This window comes from Sipha flava, unplaced genomic scaffold (assembly GCF_003268045.1).
Source record: "Sipha flava isolate LNK unplaced genomic scaffold, YSA_version1 121_pilon_pilon, whole genome shotgun sequence".
NCBI lineage: Eukaryota > Metazoa > Arthropoda > Insecta > Hemiptera > Aphididae > Sipha > Sipha flava.
The window spans coordinates 1,819-22,419 of record NW_020271747.1 but is presented as its reverse complement, the minus strand read 5'-3'; the positions used below and the strand labels follow the sequence as shown (position 1 = coordinate 22,419).

The following is a 20,601-nucleotide window of genomic DNA, read 5'->3' as shown; positions in this document are numbered from 1 at the left end:
AGTGTTCAGTCACTTGCTCCACTCTGACAGCTGCATTCTCTTAGGCGAAAAACCTAACCTGGCAAATTTAGTTATTATTTCACTTTCATCGAATTGCTCTTTTTTATTTATACTAGCCATAGCTAACCCATTCAGTCTGTTTTCCAACATGGTGCTTCTTAAAAAAATTTTTAAGCGATTAAGTGCTGAAAACGTTCTTTCCGGAGTGAAAGAGGTAATTGGTAATGTGGAGAATAATTGTATAAGTATTTTAATGTTAGGTCGAAGATTGTTGCGATGAGAGAGTGAATCAAAAGCAGAATTCGGTTTTGGAATAGTATTTTGACTCCATTGTTGCCTCCATATGAACAGGTCAGCTCTGATTGTAGATGAGGTATCATCATGGAGATCTTGGACATATATTTTAGCAGCTTTTATAATATTTTTATCGTCATACATATTTAAATTGGCTGAAATAAGTCCTTCAAGTGGCATAACATCAATAAGCCTTTGATTAAAATGAGCATTGATTCTATTAAATAATCAAGATACATTATACATATAAACACGGCCCATGGGGGAGGCTATAGCCCCCTTAGCCCCCCTTTGGCTACGTCACTGTGTACAACACAGTGTGTTGTACAATACTGATTAAATCTAACTAGGACACTAGGTATTAAAATCTTGTGTGGAGTCTGACTATGACCATATATACTCTATAGTCACAAAAAAAACGTACTGCATGAAAAAAAAAAAAACGCTTTATTATTAATTAAATTTAATATTACAATATTAATATGCAAATATAAATATTTTGAGACTTATGGAGTACATCTGTCTAAAAACCTTGGGTACAAACAAACTTCACGGATGTGATATCTATTCAATAACCAGCACATGAATCTTTCCAATCCTAAACCATATCCACCATGGGGGCACGATCCAAATTTTCTCTAAACATAAAATTTATTCAAGTTATATTTTAAACCTATTATTTTGTTTATTTATATATTTTTTTCTATTTAAACTTGGTAGTTATACAATTGAAGAAAACACCTGCAAAGTAACCTATGTGCAAAATTATGATTTTTGAAATAACGTTATCCAGTAGTATAAGGGATACCCTACAATAGGAATAAAACATCAGCTTGTAATTAAATTTTGTAACAGCTATTATTAATCACTTAAAACAAGAAATTCAAATGTTATGCCTGAAAAGTAACCTTAATCTTACGAAAAAAATGTTGTACTTAGGTTACTTTGCAGGTACTATCTTTAATTTATTTCAACAGTTATACAAATGATAACACTATTAAATATTGTACAGTTTTATAATAATAAGATTTAAAATATATAAGAATTATAGATTTTCAAAATTGAAAATGTATTCAGATGAACAAACTAGTCTCACTAGTCTCAAGGATGAAAATAATATTTATCTCATGACAGTTTTGGATTTGGAATTGAGAATAGAGGGATAAAATATTAAGAGATTTAAAAAAAAATTAAAGTTCAGTAAATGATTGGAAGATAAGGAAATATAAGAGAAAATAATACGAGAAAGATTACCAATAATTTCTTTTGAAAGTTTAGTACAGATAGAAGAAAAGCTATTATTATACTATATAATTTTTATTTTTATAGATTTTTAACATTTATATTTTAATAAAAATTAATAATTGCTTCGGCCCATTTTAATTAATTAATTTGAATTATATATTATTGTTATTATTATTAATAAATAACATTTTAACGTACCTGATCAGTATACCAGTAATATGGTTTTGGATCAATTCCAACACTTTTATATCCAGCCAATAATTCATCATGATCCCAAATACGCATAGAACCACCAACGATTTCACCAACACCCGGTAATAAGACATCCACCTAGTCACAATAATTATAACTTCAGTTAAGAAATTACAATATCAAAATATGTTTAATCAATATTTACAGATTCAGTAAGAGCGTTATTTTCAGGACAACGAGACATATAGAATGATTTAATTTCAGCGGGAAAACGGCACAACATAATAGGTTCATTAATCAAGTCAGTCATTTTTCGTTCAGCCATTTCAGGAATATCCTATTTATGAATAAATTAGTCAAGAAAAACATGCAAAAAATAGAAGTACAGAAATCACCTCTCCAAATTCATAAAATGTATTATCTTCTTTAGTTATATTGTTTTCACGTAAAAATTGAATTGCTGAATCATAATTCATTCTTCTAAATGGCTTTGATGGTACAATAAATTTCTAAAAAAGTACATATACATTTGTATTAAATGATGGTCAACAAAGTATAAATACTTCATATCGTAGTATATTATTATTATTATTATCGTGTATATTCTTTATTAGAAAATACTTACTGGATTCAATTGTTTCACAATATCAGCATGTGGTGATTCTAATACACGTTTTACTACATCACAAATCATGTCTTCTATTCGATCTAGTAAATCGTTAAAAGTAATAAATGAAAATTCAGCTTCTACGTGAGTATACCTAAAAATAAGAAACATGAACTATGAATTTATATGAGTTGTAACTTGTAGCCGCCATAAAAAAAAAAATTAAAAATATATTTCAAATAAGCTTCTTACTCAGATAAATGTCTTCTTGTACGACTCTGTTCAGCACGATAGCTTTGAGCCATACAAAATACATCACCGAGAGCTGGCAAACATGTTTCTAAATAAAGCTGAGAACTTTGTGTCAAATAAGCTTCTTGTCTAAACATGACATTTATTTATTTAACAATTATATTGTATTTCATGAAATTAACTACATACCCAAAGTAATCAAGTTTAAACAATGTAGACCCACCCTCCACTTGAGTCTGTACTAATGTAGGTGGCATTACTTCAACATACCCTCTGTCTAAATTATGCATACGAAATGCTTGAGTAATCACAGATCTCATGAGTAAAATTTTGGATGTCTATAAAAAACAAAAACAAAATAATTAAATACATTTTAAAACTTATTAAATATTGAAATATTACATTTTCTCCACGAATTGCAATATGCCTATTGTCCAACAACACATCTGGGTTTGCATCTTCATTCAAAATAGAATCAGCACCACCTGGTGGTGCTAGGTTGACTAATTCCCAATAATCCACTTGAAGCTCATGTCCTCCTGGTGCCTAATGTGAAAAAAAAAATTAATAACAAAAATTCTTATTGAAATTGAGCTATTCTTACAGATTTGCCTTCAGGAACTTCTTTTAAAACCCCAAAAAGAATTACAGATGATTCAGTTGACAACATTAGAGCATTATATGTTTGACATAATTTATCATTAAGAACTGTTTGTAAAAATCCAGAGCCATCTCTTAATGTTATAAACATTAAAGACTTTCCTACAGAATATATAAATATACAAATTTTATTCACTACCAAGGCTATTACTTAGGTTAACATTAGTTAGCTGGTTACAGCCAACAATATTATACAATAATTTACAAAAGTTAAGTAAAAATACAATTAAATAAAATGTTCTCTTTAAAATGGTAGAGCCTAACCTTGTCTCCTAAGTCTATGTACCCAACCATAAATTTTAACTCTTGTATTGCGATATTTGGTAGCATTTTTGATTTTAATTAAAACTGCAGCTTTGAGAGTTGGATCTTCAGATATAGTTAACTTCTTGGCATCTTCTAAATTTTTATATCTCTTGGCAGCATCTTCTTCTTCTTTTTTAGCTTTTTCAGCATTTTTATGATGTTCTCTGATCCAAAACTTCTGATTTTTCTTCAATTGAGTTTTGGGAGCTGGTTCAAATTTCTATTTGGTAAATTGTATTATTATTTAATATTAGATTTATACCAATTAAAATGTCAAATGCATATACATACTTCGCCATCAGTTTTAGAGTCTACATAAATCATGGGAAAAGGTTCTTTGCCAGCATGTTTCATTGCCTGCAATATAGTTTTGAATGGTTTTGACTCTGAACCATCTCCAGACTTATCGTTTCCATATTTTTCAGATGTGTATAGTTCACCTAAATATACAATAAATATCATACTTTTAATTAATACTATTTTATATTATGTATACAAATATTAATTATATGAACCACCTTCAGGGGTGTAATTTTGTCCACTATATTTGATTTTGACCTGCACTCTGTCCAAAAGTGGACAAAATTGACACAACCTTGGAAATTGTAATATTACAACAAAATATAAAGAAAAAAAATGTACATATCATTTTTTTTCATGTAAAATTGTTTATTATATAATTTATTTATTTACTTATTCATATTGTTGTAAGTGTAAGGTACTATATTTTTTAAGACTATTTGTGCACATTTAAGTTCCAATACGCAATTTATGCGCAAAATAACATTTTCGACATTTAAGGCCCCGCAATTTTACTTTGCCCCGAGCCCCGCAAATCATCAGGACGGCCCTGGTATGCACTAATATTATCATTATTTTACCAAACATCATTAGATTGTTATTTGATGTTTTACTAGCAGACTAACACTTAACAGTCATGTGCCAAATGTAAACAGAGCATCTATTGGGTAAATTTGATCAATTTATAATATTATTCAGTATTTTTTATCTAAGTCTTAATTATTGCAGTATATTTTTAACATTAAAATATAATATGTGAGTTTAAAACTATGTTTTATATTTTTTATTTTGTTTGTTAATAAGCCAATTTTATTCAGTTAAAAATGTTATATCTGTAGAACTTAAAAGCAAGGTAAAGAATCTTACCAAAGAAGTTAATAAAATAAAAACTAATTAAAATTATTAAATTTCTTTATTTCATTATTTATCGATGATAAAAATTATGATTTCGTCCAATAATCATATTAGTTGATTATGTCCAGGACATATTTTACCCAACTTTGTCTATCCATTTTATCCCCAAGGGCAATGCTTTATCAATCCTTATCAAGTGGTCCACTTTAGAAAAAAAATTATAATAATAGACATGAATATAAAAATTACTTATATAGTGTGTTATAACACACATATAATATGATATATTAATAAGTTATATAAATTATTTATAAACAACTATTACATGTAGATATTAGAGACAGATATGAATTAACAGAATAGTAGTATGGTCAGAGATTCCTATATTGGACAATGATCTAACTTCATTTATCCCAACACTAGGGCATTAGCAGTAGTGTAGGTAAAGGGAGGAGTTCCAAACCCCTTCATTGTCAAACCTACTCTGACTTCTACATCATGTGTCTCGTTTTTCAATTCAAAAGATCTACTGACTGAGCAAATGATAGACAAAGTTTTTAGACCGTGCGACGTATTAACCGAAAGCCAGCAAGCCAATAAAGTCCGCTGAAAGCCCAAACGGGTTGTGTTTTACTTGCCGATAACGAGTTTCTCCACGTTGACCGACATGGCATGCGCACGAGTTGCGATACGTTCTCCACGGATCGTGCAAGACACTTGGTGGTTGCACAGAATAAATGAAATCAGAATGATCACTGATAAGATTTTACACGGGGAACATAAGGGAGTTCAAAAATCATTCGGCCATTGCTTTGGAGTCCCAACAGTGTGACCACCTAACACATAGATTGATAATTTACTTAATTACAACTACTGTTGTATTGTAGCATTTAAATAGAATTATTGAAATTTAATTTTATTTTTCAATTTATCATTTAAATTCATTAAATATATGCCAGTTTGCCACTAGTAACATTGTAAAACGGAATAATTTTAATTTATTCTGTGATAGAACTATGCCAATAATAAAATCATTTAATTAATAAAATTACGAAATTGTTAAAAGTATTGCAGTATACTACTTTTTAATTAAATTTAATACTCTTTGGAATTTTCTTATGTAACACTTCAGTATAACTATTTAGAAATTAACATTGTTTAATACACAATATTCATTGAGTCAATATAATGAACTATGAAGCACGTGTACGTCAGTGTTTTCAAAAAAATTACAGAATAAATTTTATCACTTTTAGTGTGATAAGAAATTAGTACTCTAAAATTATGGTGACTGAATTTTGTTTACACTTAGAAGTGATCATTCTGATTTGATTTATTCTGTGGTATTACATTTTCCGTTTAGGTTCGCAAACCGTTATCAAGGGAGTCGAGAGTCGTGTATCTACAGTAGTATAGTTGTAAGTTGTGAGTTTAACTGAGTCAGTGAGTCACTGAGTCGCCAACTTTTGTAACACTGATTCGACTCGTCCAGTTCATTTTTAAATTAATTAATATCACTTAACGAATAAAATTAATACATTAAAATTAATAAAAATTAACGAAACCAAATCAATTCACGTAACATTTACTTTACGTAACTCTGACTGCCATCCAGTTACGCTCAACAACAAAATCCTTCCAACAGCAAATGAAGTTAAATACTTAGGGCTCACATTTGATAAGCGTCTTACGTGGGGCCCACACCTAAAATCAAAGCGTAAACAAGTTAACTCCAGACTGCACCTCCTTAGACCCCTTTTAAAATCTAAATTATCCCTAACCAGCAAATTGACAATTTATAAAGCGATAATCCGTCCGGTCTGGCTCTATGGTATTCAGCTATGGGGGTCGTCAAAACCTTCTAACACCAGAACCTTACAAGCTTTTCAATCAATATGCTTACGTCTAATAACCTCCTCCCCCTGGTACGTAACAAATAAAAATCTCCACAAGGATTTAAAACTACCTACTCTTAACGATTTGGCCAAATCTCATTATAACAAATTCCATTCTAAACTAAACACTCATTATAATCCTTTAATCCGAAAACTAGCCTCTGCTACTCACGCTCCCAGAAGACTAAAAAGGCTGTGGCCCCGAGACATGCTCAAAGCATAAATAAAAAAAAAAAAAAAAAAACAATTAAAATACCAAATAAATTAAAGTAATATCTTGTCAGGTGGCACTACTGAGGGTCTTCCTATTCCAATATTTGTAACGTTAAAAAAAACCTTGTTATCACACTTACTGATTATTGTAAAAATAGATTGTAAATATATTCTTTTAAATAAAAAAAAAAAAAAATTAATATCACTTGATGAAGATAGTTAAATTCTATGGGATGCATCGTTGGAGGGATTCGTGAAACTCTGAATAAATACATGAGTGACTGATAACATCACCTGTAATTTGATAAAAATGATTGCTTATAAAAATATATTGCTTTTTATATATTTATGAATAAATAATCAGAGTTATATCAATTGTATAATTTAATATAATATAGAAAGTTGTATGAAGAATAATTTTTTAAATAAAAAAAAATTATTATACATTATATATATTATAATTAACTAGAATACCAATATTTAAATATTTTTAACTAATTTATTTAACTTTGTTTAATAAAAATTTTTATAAAACAGATAAATAAAGAGGTATTTAAAAACTAAAAATCTTACCAGATGCTAAATAACGCAAGGTTATTGCTAAACGTTCCCCAGCAGAAATAGCATTTCTCATACATGTATTTTGTTTTGCAATAAATGGACCAACAATACTCAATAATCAAAATCAGATGATGATGTACGTAAAAATTTTTGTACATTACAGATTCAGCACTTTTTAATTCTAAATTAATTTTTCATAAAATTCGCATTTTGTTCTTTTTTAAAAAAATATTTTTGTTCACTCAGCTCGTTTATTTTTCCTTTTATTTTGTTCTTCCTCTTTTTGTTCTTCATCTAATAATAAATAAACAACAATTGCAGCTGCTGTTCTGGTTTGAACAGACATGGTACCTATTGTTCACGGACTATTTTTATTAAATATATACTTTATATATATTTTTTTAACATATAGAGAAAATTGTATAATTATTCAGTAGTCATTATTACTAGTTGTCTAGTACAACTCTAAACAGATAAAATAAAAAAATGTCAGGTGTAAACACGTTGCAGAGTTTAAGGCAGAGTACATTACCAGAGTTCTCTGGTAACGTAATTGTCAGAGAAAAAAGTAACATATATTGATGTACGTGTAAAGTGTGTGACAAATTTTAACCAGCTCTACGATCAGAGTTCTGGTAAAAAAAACTAGCGTGTGCGAAGGCCTTAAGCCTTACGCAAGCTGTATTGATATTAGCAAACTGATGTGAACCTACATCACAGATTATATAAAATAATCTTGATGTTTAAACAATATAGGAAAAGTGAAAATTAAGTATATAGTATTCGGAAATGAAATACAAAGAAAAAATACTTTTAAAGTGTTTAAAATACACTTGACAAAAAATATTTGACTAGTATTTGATATACCAAAAAAATTGGTGTATTTGATACAATAACTATGATAAAATGTATGGTACAACTAATTTCTCTTATGTGACCCTACTATATTGAGGTAGGTTTTGTTATCAATACATTTCAGAAGTGCACCATCTGGTTTTATAATCTGTGCTATTATCAACTTACTCGTATACGACAGAAGTCAACTGGTTTAAGCCACCGTTTAAGACGGTGTAGTACTGTACTGGTAGACGGCAAGTGCTGTGAAGGAATACTTTGAGGACGCGGTAGTCCGTAAAAGTTGTCGAGGAGAATCACATTGCTCGTAATGAACCTACTGTGATATGCCAATTCAGTCACCATAAACAATGATGTCGGAAAATTACAGAGTTCAGGTAGAGTATCACATTGAATACGTAACGTTGCTGTTTTTCACCGCTTTTGGGTTTTCAGCTGAAGCAAGTCAAGCAAGCCATCGAACGGTCCGCCGGCAGTGAACACCAGCTGAACGAACTGTTATCGTTACGCGACAGTCTGGTCGAACTCATCGCGCTAACCAGTGATGGTCAATCAGTTGAGCAGACCTCTCAAGATCCGTTGGACGACGAATATGCTCTATTCAAGGTGAATACTTAATGGTCTAATACTCTTGTTTTCATTAAAAATAACCAGTCAAATTAAACTTTTGCAGGCAGAAATTGAAACTACTAACAAAACATCTGACTCAAATAGTTGTGATGAAGATGAATCATCGTCTTGTGAAATTTTAAATAAAAGTTATGATGTATGTACAACCACTGGTCTTATTTAATATAGTGCATTGTAAAATGTATATTACAATGCTTTACCAAAAAAATAAAAATTTATATTTATTTTGTCTCAAGAATTTTATATTTACATAATACAAAATAAGTACATTTCTAGTATAAAAATAATGTTCTTAATTTATTAAATATATATATATATATATATATTATATCACATCACATAAAATATGTTTATTTTCTATAACATAAAATTAGTATTGTATTTTATACATTCTTTTTTTTTGTTACTAAGAGTTAATTTTATATTTTCTTCATCTCATCTGGGTCAATGAGAATACAGTTATTTTAAAAAAATTTTATTATTCAAATATTAATTTTTTCATATATTTATTTCAATAAATATACTCTCATGGTGATCATATTTTATTCTTAACAACAACAATTAGTAGAATTAGGTTTTTAAAAAAATTTAAAAGGTTTAATAATAAAGTCAAATTAAAATATATTTAAAATTGGTTCTAATTATATTAACTTAAATTATGTGGTTGCATATTAATAAATTTGTTTTTAATGTTTTAGATTAATAATGTTCCTCATGCACCAATTGAATTAAATTCAAATAGTAATAGTTCTTGTGAAATTATCGATAACCACCATGAAACTACTGGAATTGAAGTTAATTTATTTTCATTTTATTATTTATTAACCTTATAAGGTAACTGTTTAATATAATATATATTATGTTTTATTAGAACGAGTTGGCTAATTTACAAGGATCCAAGTGTCAAGCTCCATTTGAAAATGAATATGATGAAACATCAACTTATCATAATGCACTCATTATGTCTGTTAAAATTAATGATTCAACAGATCAACAATCATTAGATGACATAATGGTAAATTTTATAAAATCACTGAAAATTAATTTTATCAATGTCATATTTTGTTAGGTAACTGTATTGTATACAAACCCAATATGTAATCAAATGTTACCTTGCCAATTTTTTTTAAGTGGTGAATGTAAATATTCGGATGAACAATGTTATTTTTCACATGGAACTCAAGTTCCTCTGTCACGTCTCACAGAGTTCAAGTAAGTAAAATTTCATGACATTTATTTTCATGAAAATTTCATGAAATATATAATTTGAGTGAAAAATAAAAATTTTGTTTCATTTCAGTAAAAATGTAATGCTTTATGTTTTATTTTTTATGGAATACTTTTTGTATTATTAATTGTATTAAATAGAAATAAAAACTAATTTATATAAATTAACAATTAACACCATATTAGTTTATAGTTATTATAATTTATTGATATTGATTTAAGAGGTAAGAGACCAATAGTCCCATTATTCATCAGCTATCACATTATTTCAGAAGTTTCTCATCAAAAAAATGTATCGGTACCTAGTGAGTTTAAAAGTTAAGCACATATTTATAAAATTTATTGTGAATATTGTGAAACACACAATATTATACCAGCACCTGTAAATGTTTTAAGATGAAAATTCCAATTCAATATTGGAGTAAAATATTGAATTGTATTTATATACAAATAACAAATAATATAAATAAATAAATATATATATGTATAAAAGATAATAAACATAATGTAATTAAATATATCTAATTTAATAAAAAAATAAAAATTAGCTCATTTGACAAGTATAATAACAAATTATAAATTAGAGAAGTATAATGTTCTCATTAATATACTCAAGAAAGTATAGAAATTAAAATTTAGATGGCTGAAAACACTTCAGGAAACTTGATTAGTAACATGTAAATAAATCACAGGCGATTAGATCTATTACTTATTAGACAAATATTATCATAAAAATAACTGCTATTAATAGTACTGCGCCGGTTTTGTCGTTACTACATATATTTATAAATATAAAACATATCTGTGGTCGTTACCTATTTATAGGTAGCTGATTGACTATACCACGTTAAATGGGAAAGCCCAAGATTGTACTGAAACGATTTTAACAATATCAACTGATTAAATGACATTTGACGGTCACTATCTCAAACGTAAATAAAATATTTTTCATTATTTTTTAAAGCGTGAAATTTTCAATTATGAAATATTTCAAATTTACAACCCTAATCGTAGGTACACATAAGAGGTTGGAAGGAGGCATAGCCCCCACCAAACAACTAATGATTATATTATTTACTAGTATATAAGTACATAATAAAATACATGATAACAAATAATCTAATTCCTCCCCCGAATTTCAAACACTATACCTATGTCTATAAATTATAATTGATTTAAAATTAAAAAAAATAAATAAAAATATGTTATAGCATATAATAATTATTTTTTTTTATATTTATAGAGAACCGGAGTTTAATAATTTGAAAGTTGGAAATCTAGTATTAGCAAAATCTTTTGAAGGTGGTCTTTGGGCAAGAGCTATTATTTTGGACATTACACATGGTACATTAAATAATGAAGGATCTTGTGTTGTTAAATATGAAACTAAAGGACTTGGAGAAATAGAAGTTCCAATGCAAAATATTTTTCCTTTAAATGGAAAAGGTATTATCTTACATAAATATATTTATGTAGAGTATAATTATACATTACAATGAATTCTATTTTAGATAATGAATCAAATTATATTTCATCTGATAGTGATGATGCAAGTCAAAGTGTAGAACGTGATAAAGCAATAGTTAATAAAGTATTACTGAATACAGATCCAATACAACCACTTGGCAGTTGGGAAAAATACACCAAAGTAATTATTTTCTATTCAATTATCTTTTGCGTCTAGGCAGTACTGCAAAATTAAAATAATTTTAAAGGTTTTTAAATTATATTCAACCTTTGAAGATTGTATTCGCTTACAAAGTCATGATAAATATATCTGCCAATTTTACAATATAATAAGTAATACAAATTATTTTAAACAAATACTGAGTTCATTTAATAATAATTAATATATATATATATATATATATTTATTATGGCAAATATACAAGTAACAGCAGATTTTACTAGTTCTAATTTAAAAAATTACTAGAAAACAATCTAATTATACTTTTTATTATATAATTTCAAATTAAAATTTTTTTTTATAGGGTATTGGTTCGAAATTAATGGTTAAAATGGGATATATTATGGGTGCAGGATTAGGTAAAAATGGTGAAGGCCGAATTAACCCTGTAGAAGCCACAGTTTTACCAAAAGGTAAATCATTAGGTAAGTAGCAAAACAGTTAATCGCATTGTTTTTAATAATTGATATTAATAACTTTATTTTTTCTGTCATTAGATCATTGTATGACTTTTAAAAATACAAAACCAATTCAAGATGCTCGGAAAAAACACAGGCAACATATGAGATTAGAACGAAGTATGAAAAAATCTTATGAGAAATCATTGGAAAAGCCACCAGATGTTTTCACATTTCTCAATAACCAATTAAGTAGGTCAAACATCTAATTAAAATTAAATCAACTTATTATTTTATTCTTTTTATTTTTTAGATACTAAAAATATTAATGAAAATAAAAACGTGATTGATGAGAAAAAATTAAAAAATTCTACTAAACACGACTTGAATGTTCGAAGCTTAAAAATTGAAGAAGATATAAAGCGTCAACAAGTTACCATACAAGAATTAAATTACAAATTGAACCGGAGTACAGCTGGTTCAGTGCAATACAATATGGTTAATCAGAAACTGAGTGAAGCTAACAAACATCTCACAAACTTAATAGCTGAAGATAAGTCTATACAAAAAGAACATATCTACAGAGAAACCCACAAAAAAATGACTGCATTTTAATAAAAGAATACAAACTAGTATCTGTATTATAAAAACTAAATGAAAATAATGTCAATATGTATATAAAGAAGAGTGTACATTAAATTTAATTACAATATAAAATATATTTATAATAATAATAATTTGTGATTTTTCACAATTCATAAAATAAATAATTTATAGTTAATAAACTATGGACATAATTATTGTTATACTTTTGTTATAAAATTATGAGTTTTTAATAGAATTAACTTATTTAATTCTGTCTACTATGTCCTAAATTATTATAGTTGACAAGTTAGGCTGTAAGTTGACTACTATAAATCATATATTGATATACCATGTACATAGACTAGATATATTTAATTTGCGGAAACTTAAAAGTATAACATAATATTATCTAAGTTAAAACTTTATTATATTATGTAAAATTACATAGCGTTATGTGAAATGTTTGATGAAATGATTCATTAAAAACATTCTGCTTATTACTTTAAATTAACACATTATGGAATTTAATTATGAAGTCTATATTATAATATTTAGTTATTTATATATATTATGGTTTAAGTTCAAAACATGGCTAAAGTGCACATAATCCATACTAGTTGGATAAAGTAAACACTTAACATTTAGAATCATAATTTCGTATATTAACCGTTGATTTACAGGTGAAGTATTAGGTAGAAAAAATGTACAAAACCTGGTATTATATAATTTTATTTTCAATGACATGAAATTACTTTTATGACGTGAAAACCGTTTAAGATAATATGGAATTACCTATTACGACCATTTATTTCACAAAATAAATAATAGTTTTTTTTTTTGAGATAAATAAATCAAATTCTGTTATTTTTTTTCGGCAATTATTTACCAAAACACAAATTGTTTTTTGAAAAATTTTTTTGTTTTCACATCATAAAATTAGCACAATAAGTAATTTTATATCTTACATTTAGTGCCGTTGAAAATATAATTAGGTATATCATATCAGGTTTTGTACATTTTTTTTACTCAGTTACTTTATTCATCAATCAATGGCTAATTTACAAAATAGCCATGTCATAAGCCATTCTTGGCCAATGGTATTTTTTGTAAAGTTTTTGAGGCGACGATGAGATGAAAACGAACATACACTCTTTGCAGAACTCGTACGAGTAGAAAGAAAAATGTAATAAATAATGTATATTGTTAAATGAGCCAATTATTGAGGAATATAGAAGATGGATGGTAAATTCTACCTCAGAACTGAATACTAAAAAAATAATTTTACTCATAATATAGGTATTAAAACAGATTTATTTCTTTAACAATTATGAATTGAGTAAAAATAAAGAATAAATCCAACCAACAATACTATTCTCTACATTTGCAAATATTATAATGTTTTTAAAAATTCTATAAACATTTTTTTTGATTGAAATTCTTTACATTCTTTTAGTTTATTCAAAACATTTCGAACACATTCTGGTCTAGCTGCTTCCAGTATTCTAATACATTCTATAATTGCTAAGACATTTTCCATGTTAGGCTGCTGATTAATTTTATCTTCATTATATAAAGCTTTTACTAAAATAGTCAGCAACACATTCCAGTCCAAATTCTTCCTAGGCCATGTTTGCTTGATGAACGCTTCAATTGCCTAAAGATACATTTTACATACAACAATGTTAATTACTAGTAAAGTATTTTTGTCATTTAACTAACCTTAACGGTTGAGAATGTGGAGTTAATGTGCATGATGTACTTGACAAATAATGGTATCAAACGTTCAGTCCATCGAATACAAGAAAATCCAATAAAATCCAAAATTAGTGGTAAAATAGATGCATAACATTCAACTGATTCGTTTTTATATTCTAGTTCCATTCTTGGCAATAAAATATTCATAACATCATCAAATTTTGTCCACTAATAAATAATAAAATTATCAATTTTAAAATAAAAAGATTATGATTTAAACAATTAATATTTAATAATAGATTTTAACATTTTGTACTGAAATATAACAAAAGAACTAGAGCATACTTCATATACACTACTGATATACAAAATATATCAAAATTATTGAATATTGATCATTTTACCAACACCATTCCTTCAATAAATTTTACCTTGAATTACTTAATATCCCATTGTAAATTAATGTGAATTAATTTTTATCTAACCTAAAGGAAACTATATATAATATATTTATATTGTAAATTTTTTATATTTAAGATATTTTTTATCTCTTTTCTGATCATTAAAATAATATATTTTTAATAAAATGCAATTATTTTGGACGATATATTTCTACATTTATTTTTTAAAGAGCAAAACTTCTTTAAATTACTAAGAATACAAAAGCACTTACTTCTATGATATTTTTTTTACTTAGATGTTTCATTTGAGTCTTTGATATCAGCATTAAAAAACACTTAAGTATATAAGGGACTAATTGGTATTCTAACGAAGCTAAACCAGATTCAAATGATTTGAGCAACACAATATCATATCCACTCATGGTTAATTCAACAGCAGGCTAAAAAAAAATACATATGTTTTTGATTTAGTTACACAAAATTATGATATTGTACTATCATAAACTAAATTGTTTACTAACTGTATTATCTATGATGTGGAGAAATGCATCTAAAGCAGTAATCTTACTTGAATCACAATAATCGTCAAACATATTCAATGGTAATGGCATAACCAAGTATAAAAAAGAATTTAACTGTGGCATCTAAAGCATTAAGTAAGTTTTAAATGTTGTATTTTCACATAAAAAAGAATATATTATTCTAAATAAATTACTTTTAAATATTTCAACACCCACATATAGCATTCAACAGCAGCTGGATATTTTTTCCAATTATCATTTTTCAACTTATATTGCAGACCAACAAAAATACTTGAAACATCTATTTTTGTGAATAATTCGTTAATACTATGGCAATTCATAAGACTACATATTTTTTCTATACACAAATTCATCAATGAATAACTTTCAATATCGCTCCATGGTAAATTTGATTTACAGTGTTCTCCGCATAAATATAAGCATGAGTTCAATATATCTTCAGGCCTAATTTGTTGATCAGCATCATGGCTTAAAAGTTTACTTAACAAATTGTATAATTTATTTAAAACAAGTTTGGCAGTTTCCAAATGAGCTAATAATGCTTCATCACGCTCAGCTAAATGATTTTCATTTATTGAAACTTCTGGTACGCATCCATTTAGTATAGAATTATTAATTTCATCAAGATTTTCTGTATCAAAGTTTAAAGTCATTTTGAAATATTACCTAGAGTAATTTGAAAAAAAAAATTATTTCAAAAATAACAGGAACTTTAAATATTGTAACAATATTTTGAAGTTAATACAAATATTCACAATAATATTAAAAAGTAACATAAAATTGTTAAATTTATTGTTTTGATTGTAAACAAATGTTGCTAATACCATAAGCATCAATTGTAAATTTATAACAAATATTTATATTTTTCTTTGATACTGTTGCATAATAACCAGAATCTAGTCTCTGGAGCAAAATTCTACGATTTATGAAATCTAAGCACGAATCATCATGTTTTGACTGAAAATAACTTTGTTTAGTGAAAATAATAGGCACTTTAAAATCTTTTAAACAAATTTTTAATAAGGATATCATTTTTTCCACATATGTATCCATATGCTTTTCACCACCAGATATTGAATCCTGCCAATAATTTGCAGATACACTGTCCAAAATAACCAAGCCCACTTGATGATCTTCAGCAAGAAATAGTTTTAGTTTTTGAAAAATAACAAATAATGTAGGACTATCGTAACAATTTATCAATGTTAATTTTTTTAAACAAGACTTAACTAACTCTTCATCAGCATCTTTAATTAAACGTTTAATAACTGTTACAAGTTTGGTTATATCAAATTGTCCATCTAAATCAATATAAACAACACCAGTATCTAAGCCATTGTGATGTTGAGGGGCAATGCATTTAGCAATACATTCAGTTAAAAATAATGTTTTTCCTGTTGATGCATTTCCTATTATTTCTATGATTTCGCTAGTTAATTCATCTGATAATAAAGGTGATAAGTTTTTAATAACTGGACGTGCTACAAGTCTTTGTAATAGTTGTAATCCTGATTCAGCTTGATATTTAAATTCCATAATTACCTTATTTATACTATACTTTAATGCTACTAAGAGCCAAATTAAGTTTTAAATCGATCAATGACTTTTCGCCGTACTTTTGTAAAGTTTTTATGCAATACTAAAACATGGGTAAATAAAAATAATACATTTAATTAATATATACATCATATTAAAAGAAAATAATTTATTCAAAATCCATAAAAAATAATGAAAGTTTAAGTTATTTATTATTTATTTAATTTGTAATAAAGTACAAGTAAAATTCCACTAAATAAATTAATTCAAACTCTACTGTTGAAGTAAAATAAATTAAATTAAATCAAACCTCATCAGTTTCAAATTTGTTTTTTTTGAAATCATCCTTCACCCATTTGAAAAATTGATGTCTATCACTTTCTAATGGTATCTTCTTTATTGTTTTCAAAAATTCTTTATACAATTTTAATGATTTTTGGCGTAACATAAACTAAAATATAAAATATGAAAATTATTATTGTACTATAGATGAAGTTCAATAATTCCAAGTATACATCAAGAAACTGTAAAATATAATATAAATTATTATATTACTAAAGGAAAAATTAACTAAAATTTATAGACATAAATTTTACAATTAAATAAGTAATAATAAAAGAAAATATTTATACTTGTAATACTAAACAATATCAATAATAATAAAGATATAAGAATTAAGATGCATTATAAAATTGTACATACATGTTGCAACAGAAAATAGATTAATATAACATTTTAAAATACAAGAAAAAAATTATAATAAATAATAATAATGATTTTAAAAAATACTGTCAATTAGCATGCAAGTAATAAATATGGATAATTAGGTAAAGCAAAATAATAAAAGAGAGAAAACATAGTAATAATCAGGTCTTCTGTAGTAGTCATGTGAATTAACTACTTCACAGGAAACAAATATGTAATTTCAAGTGCTATCTTTATTTAAATCATGTATATGTGTATGATTTGTGAACAACATATGATAATAATAAACAAACCATTTCATTTCTACATTTTTTCTTAACTCTCTGATAAAAATACAAGGTTTTGAGCAATAAAAAATTAAGAAAAAATATTCATTAACATAGAGTTAAATATTTAACAATAATTTTATAACACATCTAATTATCCAGATTGATATACTTCAATCCAAATTTAGGTAATTGTAATAATGGAAATGTACATTTTTTTGTTTAAATTTAATTACAGAATAGATTAAATTTAGTCTATTTTATGATACAACCTAGCTAAACTGCTATTTAATTTATTTTAAATAAACAATTTTAATTAATGTAATACATTTGTCAAAGAAAAAGTATAATTAGAAGATTCCAGGTACAAACCAGTTATAAGCTTGAAGAGACAGAACACATAAATATAGTGGCCCCAAAACGAAAAGAAAACTTTGGTTAGTACCTCAAATAAATAAGACATGATATCAATGGCGTAGCTCACAAGTGTGATAAGTGACATTTTCGTAACTGTTCAAAGGATATTTAATTTTGAGCTGTTATAACAATTCAAAAATGTAACTAACTGTAATGAACTTTTTGTTATATTTTCCTTAACATTTAATGAATAATGAGGATTAAAAAACCTGCAATTACTTAATTTGTATTTTAAAAAAATTTAAAAAAAAAAATATATTGTACACATACACATTTGTACATGTAAAAAGTAATACTTAAACACAGCACATTTTTCTTCTAATTTTAATAAAGAACAATTACTTGAATAATGTCATAATTTCATTTGTGTATAATATGCAGAATTTTAGGATTAAATTTAATATGCACTTAACTCTTTTTTCAAAAAAATTTCACTTATCACACTTGTATGCTATGCCATCAATATGTTTTTCAAACACTAAACAATATATTTTTGAACAATAAAATATCTATATATAAATTGTTTAATAGACAATTCAATTGAAATTAGTTTTTAATCTATTCAATAAAATTGCAAAATTATTGAAGCCCCCACGTTTCACCAACCATTAATCTTACTCTTGAGTCTGGATGCATGTGATGAAGTTTTACGTTAATAATGTTATCACATATATTAGTTATAAATAGCCATGAGGGCAATTTTCGGCAAGTTACTCAAAAAATTGTAACCAGATACAAGTTACAAGTTACTCTAAAATAATGTATCTAAGTACAAGTTACGAATTACTTTAACAATTATACTCAGATAAAAGTTACAAGTTACGTATCTGGATTACATAAAATATATGTTATATTTAAAATAATTAAAATATCTTATTTATATTATTGAAATCATATACCTAATATATTATTAAATTATAAATACTAAATAAAATTAAAAATTTGTGTTTTGAAATAATTAATAATATATTAATACTTATAAAATGTGATAAAATGTTTACATTATACTTAATTTTTTATTTGATAATTATAATTTTCTCTTAAGAATACATTTTTTTTCAAAATCATTATCAGATTATTAAATTATTAATAATTATTAAATTAGGTACCCATTTATTTTGTTTGAATTGTGTACATTGGTAGATTATACAATGTGCACAAACCACAAACCAATTAGATTTTATATACAAAAAAAAAAAAAAAAAATGATGCTAGAGTAACTACCATCTTTTAATTATAAGTTACTACCAAAAAGAGTATTTAAATATAAGATACAAGTAACAAATGTAACTCAGTTATGTAATTAACATATATCAGATACACAACTTAAATTACTGCCTACCCTTGCGTGAGGGTATTGTACCAAATATGTTAAAGGTTTTTAAAAATGATATGCAACATGCAACAATTTGAAACACACAATTCTAAAACAGTCCAATATCTAAACTCACTTGTTTCAAATTTAGCGCTTTGTCGATCATAGTTCACGCGGACCAATATACAGCACCGATGGGGACGCCGGACATGAGTATTAGAAACTCGAATAGATTTAATTTTATGATTTTATGTTGAACATTTTGTAATAGTAGTGATTATAAGCAAAAGTAGTAGACGAAGATAAATTTATTGTACATGGGTAAAGAGAGAAACACCGTAAAACAAAAAACCGTTATCACAAGTCACTAAAAAATGATAACTGTCAGTACGGACTTATACTCAGTATAGGATCTATGGTATGGACACAGAAAAAAAAATATTTGTATCTCGATGATGGAATCAGAATGGTCACTGATAAGATTTTACACAGAGAACATAAGGGAGTTCAAAAATCATTAGGCCATTGCTTTGGAGTCCCAACAGTGTGACCACCTAACACAGACTAATTTACTTTTATGAAATATTCTATTAAATATATTATATATTTCAATTTATCATTTAAATTCATTAAGTATATGCCAGTTTCCCACTAGTAACATTGTAAAACCGAATAATTTTAATTTATTCTGTGATAGAACTATGTCAATAGTAAAATAATTTAATTAATAAAATTACGAAATTGTTAAAAGTATCGCAGTAAACTACTTTTTAATTAAATTTAATACTCTTTGGATTTTTCTTATGTAACACTTTAGTATAACTATTTAGAAATTAACAATGTTTAATACACAATATTTATTGAGTCAATATAATGAACTATGAAGCTCATGCACATCAATGTTTTCAAAAAAAAATTATAGAATAAATGTTATCTCTTTTAGTGTGAAAATAAATTAGTAC

At 26.3% G+C, this 20,601-nt stretch overlaps 4 protein-coding genes across 6 annotated transcripts; 1 reads left to right on the top strand and 3 right to left on the bottom strand.

The window, feature by feature from the left end:
* Window positions 1-722: 722 nt before the first annotated feature.
* On the bottom strand, window positions 723-5,491 carry LOC112694022 (asparagine--tRNA ligase, cytoplasmic). 2 transcript variants are annotated; one of them, XM_025569341.1, is made up of 13 exons: window positions 4,250-4,272; window positions 4,075-4,151; window positions 3,848-3,996; window positions 3,515-3,776; window positions 3,195-3,352; window positions 2,993-3,136; window positions 2,780-2,928; window positions 2,591-2,719; window positions 2,357-2,492; window positions 2,127-2,240; window positions 1,937-2,068; window positions 1,738-1,869; window positions 723-932 (listed from the first exon to the last, which is right to left on the bottom strand). In XM_025569341.1, exons 1-13 carry the CDS (start codon window positions 4,255-4,257, stop codon window positions 801-803), a joined length of 1,722 nt encoding a protein of 573 aa, XP_025425126.1. In that variant the 5' UTR covers window positions 4,258-4,272; the 3' UTR covers window positions 723-800. The 2 variants fall into 2 exon arrangements, with proteins under 2 accessions (XP_025425126.1, XP_025425127.1); XM_025569342.1 differs by lacking the exons at window positions 4,075-4,151; window positions 4,250-4,272 and adding an exon at window positions 5,350-5,491 and having other exon boundaries at window positions 801-932.
* Window positions 5,492-8,359: 2,868 nt separating this feature from the next.
* On the top strand, window positions 8,360-12,849 carry LOC112694024 (zinc finger CCCH-type with G patch domain-containing protein). The gene is made up of 11 exons (XM_025569345.1): window positions 8,360-8,612; window positions 8,671-8,841; window positions 8,909-9,001; window positions 9,564-9,659; window positions 9,737-9,880; window positions 9,935-10,077; window positions 11,336-11,538; window positions 11,604-11,740; window positions 12,084-12,204; window positions 12,277-12,429; window positions 12,491-12,849. Exons 1-11 carry the CDS (start codon window positions 8,586-8,588, stop codon window positions 12,790-12,792), a joined length of 1,590 nt encoding a protein of 529 aa, XP_025425130.1. The 5' UTR covers window positions 8,360-8,585; the 3' UTR covers window positions 12,793-12,849.
* A 1,204-nt stretch (window positions 12,850-14,053) lies between these two features.
* On the bottom strand, window positions 14,054-20,211 carry LOC112694013. 2 transcript variants are annotated; one of them, XM_025569332.1, is made up of 8 exons: window positions 19,776-20,211; window positions 17,247-17,387; window positions 16,943-17,039; window positions 15,574-16,066; window positions 15,380-15,502; window positions 15,131-15,298; window positions 14,482-14,685; window positions 14,054-14,416 (listed from the first exon to the last, which is right to left on the bottom strand). In XM_025569332.1, exons 4-8 carry the CDS (start codon window positions 16,051-16,053, stop codon window positions 14,153-14,155), a joined length of 1,239 nt encoding a protein of 412 aa, XP_025425117.1. In that variant the 5' UTR covers window positions 16,054-16,066; window positions 16,943-17,039; window positions 17,247-17,387; window positions 19,776-20,211; the 3' UTR covers window positions 14,054-14,152. The 2 variants fall into 2 exon arrangements, with proteins under 2 accessions (XP_025425117.1, XP_025425118.1); XM_025569333.1 differs by lacking the exon at window positions 16,943-17,039 and having other exon boundaries at window positions 14,153-14,416.
* LOC112694039 (DNA repair protein XRCC2) lies at window positions 16,190-16,936 on the bottom strand. Its single transcript, XM_025569369.1, has one exon. It carries the CDS (start codon window positions 16,934-16,936, stop codon window positions 16,190-16,192), a length of 747 nt encoding a protein of 248 aa, XP_025425154.1.
* Window positions 20,212-20,601: the final 390 nt, after the last annotated feature.

Coding starts and splice junctions, on each gene's coding strand:
- LOC112694022 (XM_025569341.1), bottom strand. Junction 3,353..3,514: donor ACATAGACTTAGGAGACAAG/GTTAGGCTCTAC, acceptor TATATTCTGTAG/GAAAGTCTTTAATGTTTATA. Junction 2,720..2,779: donor TTTAAACTTGATTACTTTGG/GTATGTAGTTAA, acceptor TGTCATGTTTAG/ACAAGAAGCTTATTTGACAC.
- LOC112694013 (XM_025569332.1), bottom strand. CDS start 16,053: ATGACTTTAAACTTTGATACAGAAAATCTTGATGAAATTAATAATTCT. Junction 15,503..15,573: donor GGGTGTTGAAATATTTAAAA/GTAATTTATTTA, acceptor TTAATGCTTTAG/ATGCCACAGTTAAATTCTTT. Junction 15,299..15,379: donor TCCACATCATAGATAATACA/GTTAGTAAACAA, acceptor ATTTTTTTTTAG/CCTGCTGTTGAATTAACCAT.
- LOC112694039 (XM_025569369.1), bottom strand. CDS start 16,936: ATGGAATTTAAATATCAAGCTGAATCAGGATTACAACTATTACAAAGA.
- LOC112694024 (XM_025569345.1), top strand. CDS start 8,586: ATGATGTCGGAAAATTACAGAGTTCAG. Junction 11,539..11,603: donor TTTTCCTTTAAATGGAAAAG/GTATTATCTTAC, acceptor ATTCTATTTTAG/ATAATGAATCAAATTATATT. Junction 11,741..12,083: donor GTTGGGAAAAATACACCAAA/GTAATTATTTTC, acceptor TTTTTTTTATAG/GGTATTGGTTCGAAATTAAT.